We start from the raw sequence: 15127 nt of genomic DNA, 5'->3' as shown, positions 1-15127 counted from the left end.
TCTGCAAGATTTAACACCACTTGACAACCTTTTTTAAGCTTTGTCAAAAATATGGATGCTGAAAAAGTTATTTGAATGTGTAAGGTGCTCTATCTTTATATGTACACTAGGCCTTTTTATCTATTTTTGACTGGTCTGGCTGGTTCTAGTTGTTCTTTATTGAGGGGTGGGGGGGCTTTTTTTGTAACTGGTATAAAATGGTTGGTTGTATTATAACATATGTTCTGCTATTTTTCTTTGTTAATAAAAATACTTTGATCAAAAAAGATTTGTCTGGCAAAAATTCCCTTTACATGCTGACTTTGATTTACTTTATCATTAGTCTCCAGGTACCTGGAAACCTCATCCTCAATAATAGACTCCCAACACTTTCCCACCCACTGAGGTTAGGCTAACTGGCCTATAATTTCCTTTCTTTTGCCTTCCTCCCTTCTTAAGGAGTGAAGTGACATTTTCAATCTTCCAATTCTCTGGGACCATGCCAGAATCGAGTGATTCTTGAAAGATCATGATCAATGCATTAGTTATCTGTTCCTCCTCGTCTCTGAGTATTCTTCTGTTCCGAGACTGTCCCCTCTGGTCTTAGAATTACACACCTCGCTATTGGATAAATCCTCTCCACGTGCACTCTATCCCAGCCTTTCAATATTCGACAGCTTTCAATGAGATTCCTCCTCATTCTTCTAAACTCCAGCAATCAAATGCTCCTCATACATTAACCTTTTCATTCCCAGGATCATTATGGTATTCTTTACATCTTTATTCAGTACCCAGACACTGGTCCTACTTGCTCCCTATTCAATCCTCCAAACAAGTTATCATCTCTCTAGCTCCTGTTTCATGGCTTTATTCAGTCCTACCGTCTTCTCTGCCACATTATACTGACTTTAGCTGTTACCTTTAAAATCTAACCTCAGTGGTGTTTTTAAATAAACCCTTAACCTAGTATTGAAAAGGTCTATCCTCCACATGACAGCTATTTACAAGAGACCAACTCTTCTCAACTCAAAGATGCCATTTCTGTTCTATATTGAATTCAGCTCCACCAATGTGGCAGCTGTGAGCCTTGCGATTTTCCTGTCAATCTGCCTCCCATATATAATTGAAGATTAAAGAACAAGGCTAAATAGACTATATTTATTTTGCAGCAAACATTTTGAATTAAATCAGTATTGGCAGCCACTGAGATTTTGTTTTCCCTTTGTACAGCTGCATTTCTTCAAACATTATACAATCCAATATGTTGCTGACACGTTGTCTTTGTTCTGAATTACAAGCAAATGTAAGCCAACAGCTCAATCATTTATCAGAGAGACCCAACCTCCTCCAAGCCCATGTTGTCCAGAAACACATCTCCAATAATTGCTGTCTTGACCTTTCCTGAGGAAAGAAAAACACACAACTCTACCTCACAACTGCAAATGTTCCAAAGCACTTAATGGCTAGTTGAATGCAACACGACAGGAGCCAGACAGCACTTGAGGTAAAGTGGATCAGAAGTGGCAAAGGAGAATCAATCACTGTCATCTGAGAAGGCAGGTAGTCCCTTGGCCTGGAGTTGAGAAGCTGAGGTACCTCCTCAACGCCACAAGAAAGCCTCAGTCAAGTCTCCTAGGTGGAACTTGAGGTCAGGATCCTCAAATGTACAAATATAACCACTGTCCTACTGTCATTTATCCAGCTTCCTGATTCCTCTCAGCGCCCCCCACCTCAGCCAAGCTCTACAGCATCTACTGGCCCTTTACACGCAGACCAAATGGCCTAGTCAGCTTCCATCGGGCAGAGTCCCTCGATAACCCTCGCCTTCACAATTCTCAACAAGTAGCTGTCAAGAAGTCTAATTCAAAATCACGTTACCCATTACTTGGTGTTGACTCATGCAATACAAGTGAGTCTTTTAACTTCCTCAGCCTGTTTAAAACCGCTGCACATTTATTAATGAGCATTCATAACAGAATTCTTATTTTTAAGTTGCAGAAAATATTCCTTGCTTGAGCAGTTTGAGTTCCAATTCCGTAAGCTGAAAGCTCTCTGACCAAATAATCATTTAAGCAGGTGTGAAATTGGACAATGTACACAAGTGGGCTATTTGATTATGCAGACCATCATTGCCCAACAGATCCAACATTCCCCAGACCCATCACATCCCTGTCCTGGACTAAAAAAAAGCTAGTTACGTTGTCTGTCTGTGACAATACAGACACCCAATGCAGCCCTTTACCTTCCCTACCTACCACCACCCAGCTTCTTTCTTCATCCCACGCCCACCTACTTTCCTCCAAACCTAGCTTCACATATCACCTGCCGGCTTGTACTCTTTCCCTCCCCCCCCCACCACCACCACTCCAAACTTCTGGCTTCTTTTCCCTTCCTTTCCGATCCTGGTAAAGAATCTTGGCGCAAAACGACGGTGGTTAATTCATTTCCATAGACGCTAACATTGAGTTCCGCTAGCAATTTCTATGTGTACTCTGCAGTTCCAGCATTTATTAGAATATCTTGTGTTTAAACCCAGTGCAATATATTTTCACCCCACGCTTCAAATGCCAATGGACCCGGTCGCTTCACTGTTTATGGAAGCTTCCAGTGCACTGTTCGCGTTTCCCTCTTTGAAGCATAGTTCATCGTCTGGAAAGCTTTCGAGAAAGTCGCTTTTAAAATTTAAAGTTTTTGAGATCCACCCTGGCCTCTTCCTGTCTGAAGCCCAGTCAGTTCCCTGTAGGTTTAACGCACTGACTTGAGAGGAACATATTTGAATTTAAAACCACTTTTTCAGGTAAGCTGAAAAGAATGATACTATTTCTTTTTCCCCTTTCGGGGAGACTTTCTGAACTACAGGGTTAACATGTGCCTCTCTTTTGTTTTCTTAGCAATAAAGTCACTTTTCCCCTGAGTCTTGTTCTCTGGTTTCTCCCTCGGCTCCGCCTCTGCGAACTTTTCGCAGTCTCCAGCGCTTTTCTGTCTCCACCCCCGCCCCTGCCCCTGCCCCGCTTGCTGACGCGTCCCGACCCGCTCTTGGGGATACGGGCAGCGCCAGAGTGCGGGGAGAGCGCGAAAGGATGGCCGTTTGCGCGGCGCTGTTCCTGACCCTCCTGTCCCGACCACTCACTACCACCGCCTACTTTTCCGAGGAGCGGCAGCCCTTGGAGTCGCCGCTGCAGAGCCCCACCGTGCTGATCGCCATCATAGCCAGGAATTCGGCCCACACCCTGCCCTATTACCTGGGGGCTCTCGACAGACTGGACTACCCGAAGGACCGGATCTCCATCTGGTGAGTGGGGTTGGGGTCAGAGTCATACCGCTGATTAAGCCTAGAAACGCGGGCGACGATACACCCCCTATAATTGGAATACTTTTTCTACAAGTGTTTGTAGCCATCTCGGTTCAGCTGTGGACGTTCAAACCAAAACTCATTGCCTGAAGGGAAAGAACAGTCTTTGTGTACTGCCCTATTCAATTGTAGATACCATTATCGTCATCCAGCGACGAGTTAACGTTTCCTGGCGCAAATTGCCGGACCTGATTGGCCCCCTGTGCTCCTCTCTAGAGCAAATGAAGCTTAACGCCTACGGGGCTGTTTCTTGAGGGGAGCTGGACGTCCCAGGGCGCCTCACTGCCCTGAAGAAAAGTTGGTTTTGAAATGTGGCAATCCACAACTGGGGAACAAGATCCCAATACCAGTCAGGTCATCTGTATTGACTGAGGAAACACCCTGAGATCTTATTCAGTCCAGTGCCATGAGATGGCTGGCTTCTAAGAGTCTGATTAATGGGTTTCAATTTATTGATCTACCTGAGAAAGGTGAAATCCAACAATTTAACTGAGATCAGACTAGTAACGAATGAATTTAACATGGAACCACCCCTCCTTCAAATCTCACGCTGTTTTTCAATGGCAGAGTGACATTGTTGGGAACATTGTGGTCCCAAGTAGCAGAAAGTCCAGATGATGAACTGCAGTTTCTGTTGTCAATGGCTGGCTCACAGTGCAGAGTTGAGTTTGAGGTATCATCAGCCGGGCAAAGTGCTCTGTTTCAGTGAGGTGTACCTGCTGCAGGTGGTACAGAATGAAGGGGATTGAGCTGGTAAAGAGTCACTCTTCCCATCAGACATGTCAAGTGCAGGAGCATGTACCAAGAATTGGCAGATGACCCGTCAGTTGTGCAGTTGTAGAGTTTGTACACATTGTGCATGTGGAAACTCAAACAGAAATACTCCAGACACTTGGATTTAGGAGCATTGGCTGGGCCACTGAATGTTCCAGCCACAGATTTGAGTGGCAGTTTTATTTCTCTAAATCTATGGCTTCAATAGACTACGGATCCTCTGTTGGTATGTTTACACTGTCCCAATACTACTTAATCGGGTTTATTATCATGGCATGTGAAATTTGTTAACTTTGCAGCAGCAGTTCAATGCAATACCTAATCTAGCAGAGAAAAATAAATAAAATAAAATAAATGAACAAGTAAATCAATTACAGTATACGCATATTGAATAGATTTAAAAAAACATGCAAACACAGAAATACTGTATATTTAAAAGAAGTGAGGTAGTGTCCAAAGATTCAATGTCCATTTAGGAATCGGATGGCAGAGGGGAAGAAGCTGTTCCTGAATCGCTGAGTGTGTGCCTTCAGGCTTCTGTACCTCCTACCTGATGGTAACAGTAAGAAAAAGGCATGCCCTGGGTGCTGGAGGTCCTTAATAATGGATGCTGCCTTTCTGAGACACTGCTCCCTAAAGAAGCCCTGGGTACTTGTAGGCTAGTACCGTAGATGGAGTTGACTAGATTTACAACCTTCTGCAGCTTCTTTCGGTCCTGTGCAGTAGCCCCTCTGTACCAGACAGTGATGCAGCCTGTCAGAATGCTCTCTACGGTACAACTAAAGAAGTTTTTGAGTGTGTTTGTTGACATGCCAAATCTCTTAAAACTCCTAATGAAGTATAGCCGCTTTCTTCTTTATGACTATGTCAATATGTTGGGACCAGGTTAGATCCTCAGAGGTCTTGACACCCAGGAACTTGAAACTGCTCACTCTCTCCACTTCTGATCCCTCTATGAAGATTGATATGTGTTCCTTCATCTTACCCTTCCTGAAGTCCACAGTAAATTCTTTCGTCTTACTGACATTGAGTGCCAAGTTGTTGTTGTGGCACCACTCCACTAGTTGGCATAACTCACTCCCGTACGCCCTTTCATCAACACCTGAGATTCTACCAGCGATGGTTGTATCATCAGCAAATTTATAGATGTCATTTGATCTCTGCCTAGCCACACAGTCACGTGTATATAGAGAGTAGAACAGTGGGCTAAGCACACACCCCTGAGATGTGCCAGTGTTGATCGTCAGTGAGGAGGAGATGTTATCACCAATCCACACAGATTATGGTCTTCCGGTTAGGGAGCTCAGGATCCAATTGCAGAGGGAAGTACAGAGGCCCAGGTTCTGTAACTTCTCAATCAGGATTCTGGGAATGTTGGTATTAAATACTGAGCTATCGTCGATGAACAACATCCTGACGTAGGTGCTTGTGTTGTCCAAGTGGTCTAAAGCCGTGTGGAGAGACACTGAGATTGCGTCTGGCGTTGACCTACTGTGGCAATGGGCAAATTGCAATGGGTCCAGGTCCTTGCTGAGGCAGGAGTTCAGTCTAGTCATGACCAACCTCTCAAAGCATTTCATCACTGTCAATGTGAGTGCTACCCGGCGACAGTCATTAAGGCAGCTCACATTATTCTTCTTAGGCACTGGTATAATTGTTGCCCTTTTGAAGCTAGTGGGAACTTCTGCCCGTAGCAGTGAGGGGTTGAAAATGTTCTTGAATACTCCCGCTGGTTGGCTGGCACAGGTTTTCAGAGCCTTACCAGGTACTCCATCGGGACCTTCCGCCTTGCAAGGGTTCACTTTCTTTAAAGATAGCCTGACATCGGCCTCTGAGACAGAGATCACAGGGTCATCAGGTGCAGCAGGGATCTTCACAGCTGTAGTTGTGTTCTCCCTTTTAAAGCGTGCATAGAAGGTGTTGAGTTCATCTGGTAGTGAAGCATCGCTGCCATTCATGCTATTGGGTTTCGCTTTGTAGGAAGTAATGTCTTGCAAACCTTTCCAGAGTTGCCGTGAATCTGATATCGCCTCTAACCTCTTTTGAAATTGTTTCTTCGCCCTTGAAATAGCCCTCCTCAAATCATACCTGGTTTTCTGGTACAGGCCTGGGTTGCCAGATTTGAATGCCACAGATCTAGCCTTCAGCAGATGACGTACCTCCTGGTTCATCCATGGCTTTTGGTTTGGGAATGTACAGTAACTCTTTGTGGGCACACACTCATCCTCACAGGATTTAATGAAGTCGGTAACAACTGCGGCATACTCATCCAGGTTCGAAGATGAATCCCTGAATACAGTCCAGTCCACCGATTCAAAGCAGTTCTGTAGGCACTTCTGTGCTTCCCTTGTCCATACCTTCTTGGTCCTCACTACTGGTGCTGCAGTCTTCAGTCTCTGCCCATACTCGGGGAGTAGAAGTACAGTTAGATGATCAGACTTCCCAAAATGAGGGCGTGGAATAGCACAGTAGGCATTCTTGATGGTGGTGTAGCAATGGCCCAGCATGTTGTTTCCTCTGGTATTGTAGGTGATCTGTCGATGTTAGTTGCTTAGTGATTTTTTTCAGACTGGCCTGGATGAAATCCCCCAAAACGATGGTGAAGGCGTTAGGGTGCGCTGTTTCGTGCATGTTGATCCCATGGCTCAGATCATCTAAAGCCTGATTGACATTGGCCGGAGGTGGAATGTAAACTGCTACCAAGATGACCCAGAGAACTCCTGTGGTAGGCATTAAGGACGGCACTTAACTGCTGGATATTCCAGGTCTGGTGAGCAGAATTGGGACAGCACTGATATATTTGTGCTCCAAGAACAGTTGATCATGAGGCATACTCCTCCACCTCTGCTTTTGAGAGACTCTATCTATCCTGACAGTGTATGGTAAACCCATCGATCTGAATCGCTGCATCCGGTACGAAGGGGTTAACCAGGGGTTAATCTAAATCCCAACTGTTTACTAATTTGGCCAATAAATCTTGTGATGAATATTATGGTATTATCTTAGGAGCCTAATTCTATCACGGAGGTTCGCATTTTCAAAAATATTAAAAGCTTGCAGAACATTTCACATCTTACAGAGCTGAGGTTTGGCAACTCATTCCTACAACTCCTCACGCTTACGAACATTAATCACTGCTTTATAATATACATTGTTTAGGACTGCACATTGCCAGGGTTTATTGCCCAATCTCAGGTACCTTGACATGAGAGAGAGAGAGGTGTCAGAAAATTGTGTCTTTAAGTGATTACAGGTAGTTGGGAGCTTGCTCGGATGGTTCAACAGCTTCCATTTTTTTACAATAGTGCCTTTAATGTCCCGAGGAGTTTCACAGGAACAGTTAGCAATCAAAATTTGACAATAACTTACAAAAGGTGACCTTCAAGAGTACCACAATCTTGCCATAGAGTTTGGAGGCTTGCGTGCCTCAGCGACCTGAAGAGCTATGTTGGTTAGAGTCAGGGCTTTGTGCTTTGGCTGTTGGTAGGGTTACCCATGCCAAACAGGTCAAAGGGTAGAGACCAGACTAAGAGAGGTCCACCAGTCCTCCAAGTTAGGAGGTTCAGCTTAGGGCGAACAACACTGACTAGTCAAAAAAAATGTTGTTACGGAAACAGCAATGAAGAACCTTCAACATTCGTGTGTGAGGGTTTGGACAGACTGAAATGGAGGACCTTCATTGCTGTCCTAAATGCCATTGGCGTAATGGGCGGAAACAACTACAAAAGGTGATAGGAGAACAAGTGAAACTGTAGGTTGTAGATGCCATAGAGTCATAGAGGTACAGCACGGAAACATGCCCTTCAGTCTATCTGCATTGACCATTTACAATAATACTGTTTTATTCTCTGCACATTCTCATTAACACCTCCCCCCACTCCCAGACTGGACCACTCTACTAGGGTCAGGTTAGAGTAGCCAATTAAACTACCAGTCTGCACACCTTTGGAGCATGGGAGGAAACCAGAGAACCTGGAAGAATCCAGAACCCAGGTAACTACAGAGAGAATGGACAAACTACACACACACACACACACACACACACACACACACACACACACACACACACACACACACACACACACACACACACACACACACACCCATCCCACCCCACCCAGCGTCCAGATTGAACCCAGGTGTCAATCGGTGTCAGTGTGAAACCTGTAAAGAGTGTTTTAAAGTAGAGAGATGGAGAAAACTTAACGGAGGAATTGTTAAACTTAAACTTCAGGCAGGAATTCTCTGTGCCCAGGTGTCCTTGGAGAGAGAGCATGTTGTGCCCGTTGGTTCCCTGGAAGCCTTTGAGGACCAGTGGGTAGCAGAACGAGCATGGTCATGCTTTAATCTGAAGTTGAATTTTCTGTACAGTCTGTTTCTAAATTTACACATTTTATATGCTTTCCATCATGGTTACTTCATTAGATGCACCTGTACATCTGCTCCTTAACGCAAGTGTTTAATCATGTGGCGGCAACTTAATGCATCAAAGCCTGCAGACAAAATCAACGGGTTCAGTTGTTGTTCGGACCAAACGTCAGAATGGGGAAGAAATGTGATATAAGCGATTTTGACTGTGGAACGGTTGTTGGTCCCAGACCGGGTGGTTTAAGCATCTCAGAAGCTGCTGATCTTCTGGGATTTTCATGCACAACAGTCCCCAGAGTTTACAGAGAATGGTACAAAAAACAAGAACGTCCAGTGAGCAGCATTTCTGTGGTAAAAACACCACCTTAATGAGAGAGATCAGAGGAGAATGGCCAGACTGGTTAAAGCTGACAGGAAAGCAGTGGTAACGCAAGTGGCCATACATTATAACGTTAATGTATAGAAGAGCATCTCTGAATGCACAATATGTCAAACCTTGAAGTGGTTAGGCTACAGCAGCAGACATCTATGAACATACATTTGGTGACTACAGCGCTAAGCAGTATTGCATCCGTATTGTACTGTCTCAGTACTTTTATATTTGTGTGCTGTAGCACTTTTTTAATTCGCAGTTATTTTGTAAATAACACTATTCTTTGCATTTCTGGTCAGATGCTAAATGCATTTCATTGGCTTAGTATCTGTTCTCGGCACAATGACAATAAAGTTGAATCTAATCTAATCTAATTAGATACCAGAGATACCCAATAAAGTGGCCACTAACTGTATGTATATAAACCTTTTTTAAGAAAATGTCTGCTGAAGTCACAGCTAACAGTAATGAAGAGACTAACCTCAGCAGGCCAGAAAAATCTTAGAGGGTATCAGGCAGCAATTAAGAGCCAAAAGGTGGAGCTGGTGATCCAGATTGTGAAAGTTCGGAAAGGTCCTTTTCCCAAAGGATAGTTATTCAAGCGGTAGATGTTTATATTGTAACTTCTGAGTTTCATGGCTGTCCCTCTGGCCTTTACTGCACAGCCAGCTGTGTACATTGTCTCTTTCAAATCGGATGTCTTTCTTTTAGGGTGGCAACTGATCATAACATAGACAACACGACTGCCATCCTCAGAGAGTGGCTCATCGGTGTCCAGAGGTTTTACCACTACGTAGAGTGGCGGCCAATGGATGAACCAAGGTATGTTTCTGCGTCTGCTGTTCACCCAGCTTCCTGACTGGAGCTGGCTTTTGGTGATAGTATTAGGGTTAAACTTGCCGAGTATAACCTGGCTCAGGGCCAAGTCCCACCCCCCGCAACTCTGCTGGATTCCCAATCCTTGGGACACGATTCCCTCCTGGTAAATTGGTAATACAATTTCCATGTGGTAAATTGCGTCAAAATGACAGGGTGGGATAACCCTCTAAGTGAGCAGTCAGTGTTCGTATTGTTTTCTCTTTTGCCTGAGCTCACAAAAGGTTAAAGAAGGCTGCAGTTTGTGGTTATTTAGCACCACTCACAGTCCAGCACATCCCGCAGCACTTCACAGTGAATTGACAGCAGCCAAGGCACACATAACAAGGTCTCACACAAACAACACTGAGATTAATGGTTGAATCATCGGGCAAGCATACAGAGTGCATCAGCCACTCCCTGGCTGGGAGACGATTCAAACTCGGCTGCTGTTCCACAGCAGGGTGGGGGCATTGTGGGAGAGAGGCACTTACTAGGCAGAAATTGAGGAATTTTTGCTCCCCTAGCCCCACCCAAATTATTGTAAACAACCTGAGCCTGCTGCAGCATATGCATGAAGGATTGTGATGCCTGGCACTTGTGGTCAGGACATGCTTGAAGCTTGTCCTGCTGAACTGCAACCCGCTTTAAATTGAAGTTCAGCCAGACTGCATGGAGCAGCTGTTAGATTCTCTACCGAAGGCCCATTGGCTCTTGATGTTGTGTTCTGCCACCCAGTAGTCCATAATTAGTATTCTTATTACTTTTCTTATTGTTAAGTCCATTATCAAGGGTGTCAAAGGTTGCAAGGAGAAGGCAGAAGAATGATGGGGGGAATAAATCAGTCAACATCGAATGGTAGAACCGACTATGTGCTGAATCACCTAGTTCTGCTCCTAAATATTAGCCTTATTTGTCACTGTGTGCATCGAAACATACAGTGAAATGCGTCATTTGGGTCAGACCAAATCAGTGAGGATTGTGGAGGAACAGATAGAAAGCCTGCACAGCTGCAATTGATGTTACTGCTGCCTGCAGCTTTCGTGTATTTCTCTTGTGCAGGAGGCTGAGTTTGTCATGCAAACCATTTGTTTTTGAATTAGGGTCTGTGGAAAGAGGCAGCTTGAGATGATCTTTCCTGGGGGGAGAAAAGACTTTCCTATCTGCTTGCCTCCAATCACTGGGTTCAGTCTTTCCTGTGAGGGTTAGAATGGAGTAACAAGATGTGGCACGTTGTGTGAATTTGACTGGTTCGCGGAGAATTGGAAGCGAGCTGGTGGTGAGTGTCAGTACGGTTCACACCTTCACTGACTGCGTAGAGCAGTCCTTCTTGCTTTCTCTGTTGAGGGCAGCTGGTTCCCATAGATGATGTCAGCAACTCAGAGGCAAATGACGAAATAAATATAGAAAATCCTCATTGTTACCATAGAGCAGTACAGCATCACACAAGCCCTTCGGCCCACAATGTTATGATGACCCTTTAACTCCACGATCAATCCAACCCTACCGAGCCTAAAGCCCTTTACAATATGATAGAACTCACCCTGCTGTTTGAGAGGGAGAAACTAAAGTCTGATGCATCAGTATTACAGTGCAGTAAAGGGAATTACGGAGGCATGAGAGCGGAGGTGGCCAAAGAGACATTATGAGGGATGATGGCAGATCAACACTGGCTGGAGCTTCTGGGGTTAATTCAGAAGGCACAGGATAGATACATTCCAACGATAAGGCAACTGCCGCTGACAAGGGAAGTCAAAGACAGAATAAAAACAGAAGAGAGGGCATATAATAGAGCAAAAGTTAGTAGCAAATTAGAAGATTGGGAAGCTTTTTTAAAAACACAAGGCAACTAAAAAAACCATAAGGAGAGAAAAATTGAATTAGGAAGGTAAGCTAGCCAATAATATAACAATGTACACAAAATACTGGAAGAACTCAGTAGCTCAGACCAGGATACCAACAGTTTTTTCAGGTATATAAAGAGTAAAAGAGAGTGAGAGTGGATACTGGACCTCTGGAAAGTGACACTGGAGAGATAGTAATAGGGGACAAAGAAATGGCAGATGAGTTTATTAAGTATTTTACACCAGTTTTCACTTTGGAAGGTACTAACAGTATGCAAGAAATTCACGAGTGTCAGGAAGCAGTGTGAGTTTTTGCTGTTACTAAGGAGAGGTGCTTGGAAAGTTGAAAGCTCTGGGACCAGATGGACTACACCACAGGACTCTGAATGTGGTAGCTGAGGAGATTGTGGAGGCATTAGTAATGATCTTTCAAGAATCACTGGATTCTGGAAAGGTTCCGGAGGACTGGAAAATTGCAGATGTCACTCGACTTTTTAAAAAGAGAGGGAGGCAGAAGAAAGAAAATTGTAGGCCAGTAAGCCTGACTTCAGTAGTTGGGAAGCTGTTATTAAAGATGAAGTTTCGGGGGTACATAAAGGTGAGTGATAATGTAGTACAAAGTCAGCATGTTTTCCTGAAGGAAATATCGCCTGAAAAATCTGTTGGAATTCTTTGAGGAAATAACAGGCAGGATAGACAAAGGAGAGTAAGTGGATGTTGATTACCCGGACTTTCAGAAGGCCTTTGACAAGCTCTCACACATGAGGCTGCCTAACAAGCTGAGAGTCCATGGTATTACAGGAAGGATACTAGCATGGATAGAAGATTGGCTGACTGGCAGGAGACAGAGTGGGAATAAAGGGGGCCTTCTTTTCACATTAAATGTCAATCAATGATTTGGAAAATGGAATTGATGGCTCTGTGACCAAGTTTGTAGGCGATACAAAGATGGGTGGAGTGGCAGGTAGTGTTGAGGGAGCAGGGAATCTGCAGAGGGATTGGTTTCTTGTAAGAGCGAGGATGTAATGCTGAGGCTCTATAAGGTATTGGTCAGACCACACTTTGAGTATTGTGAGTAGTTTTGGGCCCCTTATCTAAGAAAAGATGTGCTGGCATTGGAGAGGGCCCAAAGGAGGTTCACGAGAATGATTCTGGGAATGCAAGGGTTAATGTATGGGTGGAGTCTAATGGTTCGGGCCTGTACTTACTGGAGTTTAGAAGAATGAGTGGGCCCCTCATTGAAACCTATGTAATATTGAAAGGCCTAGAGAGAGTGGATGTGGAGAAGATGTTTCCTATTGTGAGTGCATCTGGGACCAGAGGACACAGCCTCAGAATAGAGGGATGTGCATTTAAAACAGAGATGAGAAGGAGTTTCTTTAGCCAGGGGGTGGTGAATCTGTGAAATTCATTGCCACAGATGACTTTGGAGGCCAAGTCATTAAGTGTATTTAAAGTGGAGTTTGATAGCTTATTGATTAGTCAGGACGTCAAAGGTGATGGGGAGAAGGCAGGAGAATAGGGTTGTGAGGGATAATAAATCAGCCACGATGGAATGATGGAATAGACTTGATAGGCCGAGTGGCCTAATTCTGCTCCTATATTTTATGGTCTTTTTTTCTCTCTGTGCTATCTAAGAGTCTCTTAAATTTCCCTAATTTACCAGCCTAATGTACCACTCGTAGTGTATTCTAGGCTCTTAATCTGCCTAAAGAAATCCCAGGTTTGACATATCCCCTCAACTTTCCTCTATTCACCTTAGTTATTTATAGCACCAGGAGAATTAAGCTACCCAAGAACAAATACTGTAATCTGGTTAAAGCCCTTCACCCTACTTGGTAAGGGGCCCAGTGGAACCATAAAGTCTGACAGTCTGAAAAGGAAACCAGAAATCGAGAATCAGATGACCTAGAGTGAAGTTCATTGGCAACACTGGAGAATATGATTTTCTGTGTTGTTGTGGTATGGAATGTGCAGTGCAAGGGCTTGGTGGAACAGACTCACTCATAGTCTTCACATGGGAATTGGATAAATACCTGAAAGAAAAGAAAATATGGCAGAGGGTTAGGACTGTCTGGATTTTGCTTTTGTAGAACTGAGATGATTCAGTGGGTTGAATGGTGGTCCCGTGTGTGAAGCTGTGGTAAGACCAGGCTATCCTATCATATCCTATCCTATCCTATCCTGCCTATCTATATCTATATCTATATCTATCTATCTCTCTCTCTCTCTCTCTCTCTCTCTCTCACACACACACACACACACACACACACACACACACACACACACACACACACACAAAGAGACTAAAGCTACTCTAATTAACTAAGTAACTGAGTTCTGGTTTCACGTTAATCATAAAACCTTGGGGGTAACAACTAGGAGGTTAAATCAGTGACCCGTGAGTCTTTTTCTGTTTTGCTGTAGGTTCATTCTTGTAGGTGAGAGAATGTTTGTAGCATTTGGTAATCATTCTGTGCAGTTTCTGAACAGATATTGTTTGGGCTGTTTTTAACAGTTCATTATGGACACAGCATACATTCCATCAGCGAGTTCCCAGCTTTACAGTATTCCAGATTCTGATTAAACATTTTTATAAGATTGAGGACAAGGGGGAGAACAAAGTTCTGTACTCAATAGGGGTTTGAAGCTATGGAATTCAGTGTACAGACTGAAGCAGAGACGATGGTCAAACTTAACCCCACTTTAACTGTGTTCCTCAGGGAACAAGGAATGCATTCATATACGAACTGATTACTCAAGACTCAGATAAACACTCAAATGGCTGAAGTTTTCCATGTAGTTTGATTTGAAAGATACAACAGTGTTTGTCTGTCTTATTTGTGTTTGTGAAAAGATTGTTGCCTTTCTCTTGGCTGTATGTGATCCGGTGGCTACATCGGGTTTCCCTGTTTCATTTCACAGTTTCTCCTGTGTAACCTTGTGCTTACTGGGACCTACTCTGCATTACCTCATTCTCCCTCATGAGGTGGCCCCATGGAACCTGAGATTAGTTTTCCAGCTGTCCCAGTTGTTGGCTCGAACCTCATACTTGCTGCCGCTCCCAAGTGCATCTGGAGTTAAACCTCATTGATTTGGTAGTCCCCACTGAATTTATCCTTCCTTCTTTCATAACCAGTAAGTACCTGAAAGAAAAAAAAAATCTGGCATGGTTATGGGGAGAGGGCAGAGAATATTCTTGGATTGTTCTTCTGTGTGAATCTGTGATAAGGGCATGCAACAAAACCAAATCTCACAAAAATCAACACACACTCATGCACACGTGCGCACATGTCCTGGCTGAGGCTTTGTGACTAAAACAACTCTTAACTAACTAATCATTTCCAACCATTGCCAATTTACTAAGCCAGTGTTATACCAGAACATGATGACCTTTAACACATCGAACATGTGTTAGTACATTAGTACATCAAAATCTACAGTGGAGTGTGTCATTTGCTATCCCAAGTGGATCTTGAATTAAACCTCATTGGGATATAGTGCTTCCCTTGTATTTATCCATTCCCCTTCCTACTTGGCTGTCTTGCCAGTCCTCCTGTGTAATAACAGATGTGTTCACTA

The 15127-nt window shown here is 44.0% G+C and overlaps 1 protein-coding gene across 2 annotated transcripts in view; it reads left to right on the top strand.

Annotated features, from left to right (window-relative positions):
* Positions 1 to 2882: 2882 nt before the first annotated feature.
* cercam (cerebral endothelial cell adhesion molecule) overlaps positions 2883 to 15127 on the top strand; it is a 102558-nt gene continuing 90313 nt past the window's right edge. Inside the window, exons 1-2 of one of the 2 annotated variants that reach the window (XM_072240230.1) lie at positions 2883 to 3271; positions 9558 to 9668. In XM_072240230.1, coding sequence (XP_072096331.1) covers positions 3060 to 3271; positions 9558 to 9668 — 323 coding nt within the window. In that variant the 5' untranslated portion in view covers positions 2883 to 3059. Of the gene's footprint in view, positions 3272 to 9557; positions 9669 to 15127 lie in introns of those variants that run through there. The other variant, XM_072240229.1, reaches the window with a different exon arrangement.

This window comes from Mobula birostris, chromosome 22, assembly GCF_030028105.1.
Source record: "Mobula birostris isolate sMobBir1 chromosome 22, sMobBir1.hap1, whole genome shotgun sequence".
NCBI classification, from domain to species: domain Eukaryota; kingdom Metazoa; phylum Chordata; class Chondrichthyes; order Myliobatiformes; family Myliobatidae; genus Mobula; species Mobula birostris.
The sequence above is the reverse complement of the archived record's forward strand: the minus strand, read 5'-3'. Positions and strand labels throughout refer to the sequence as shown.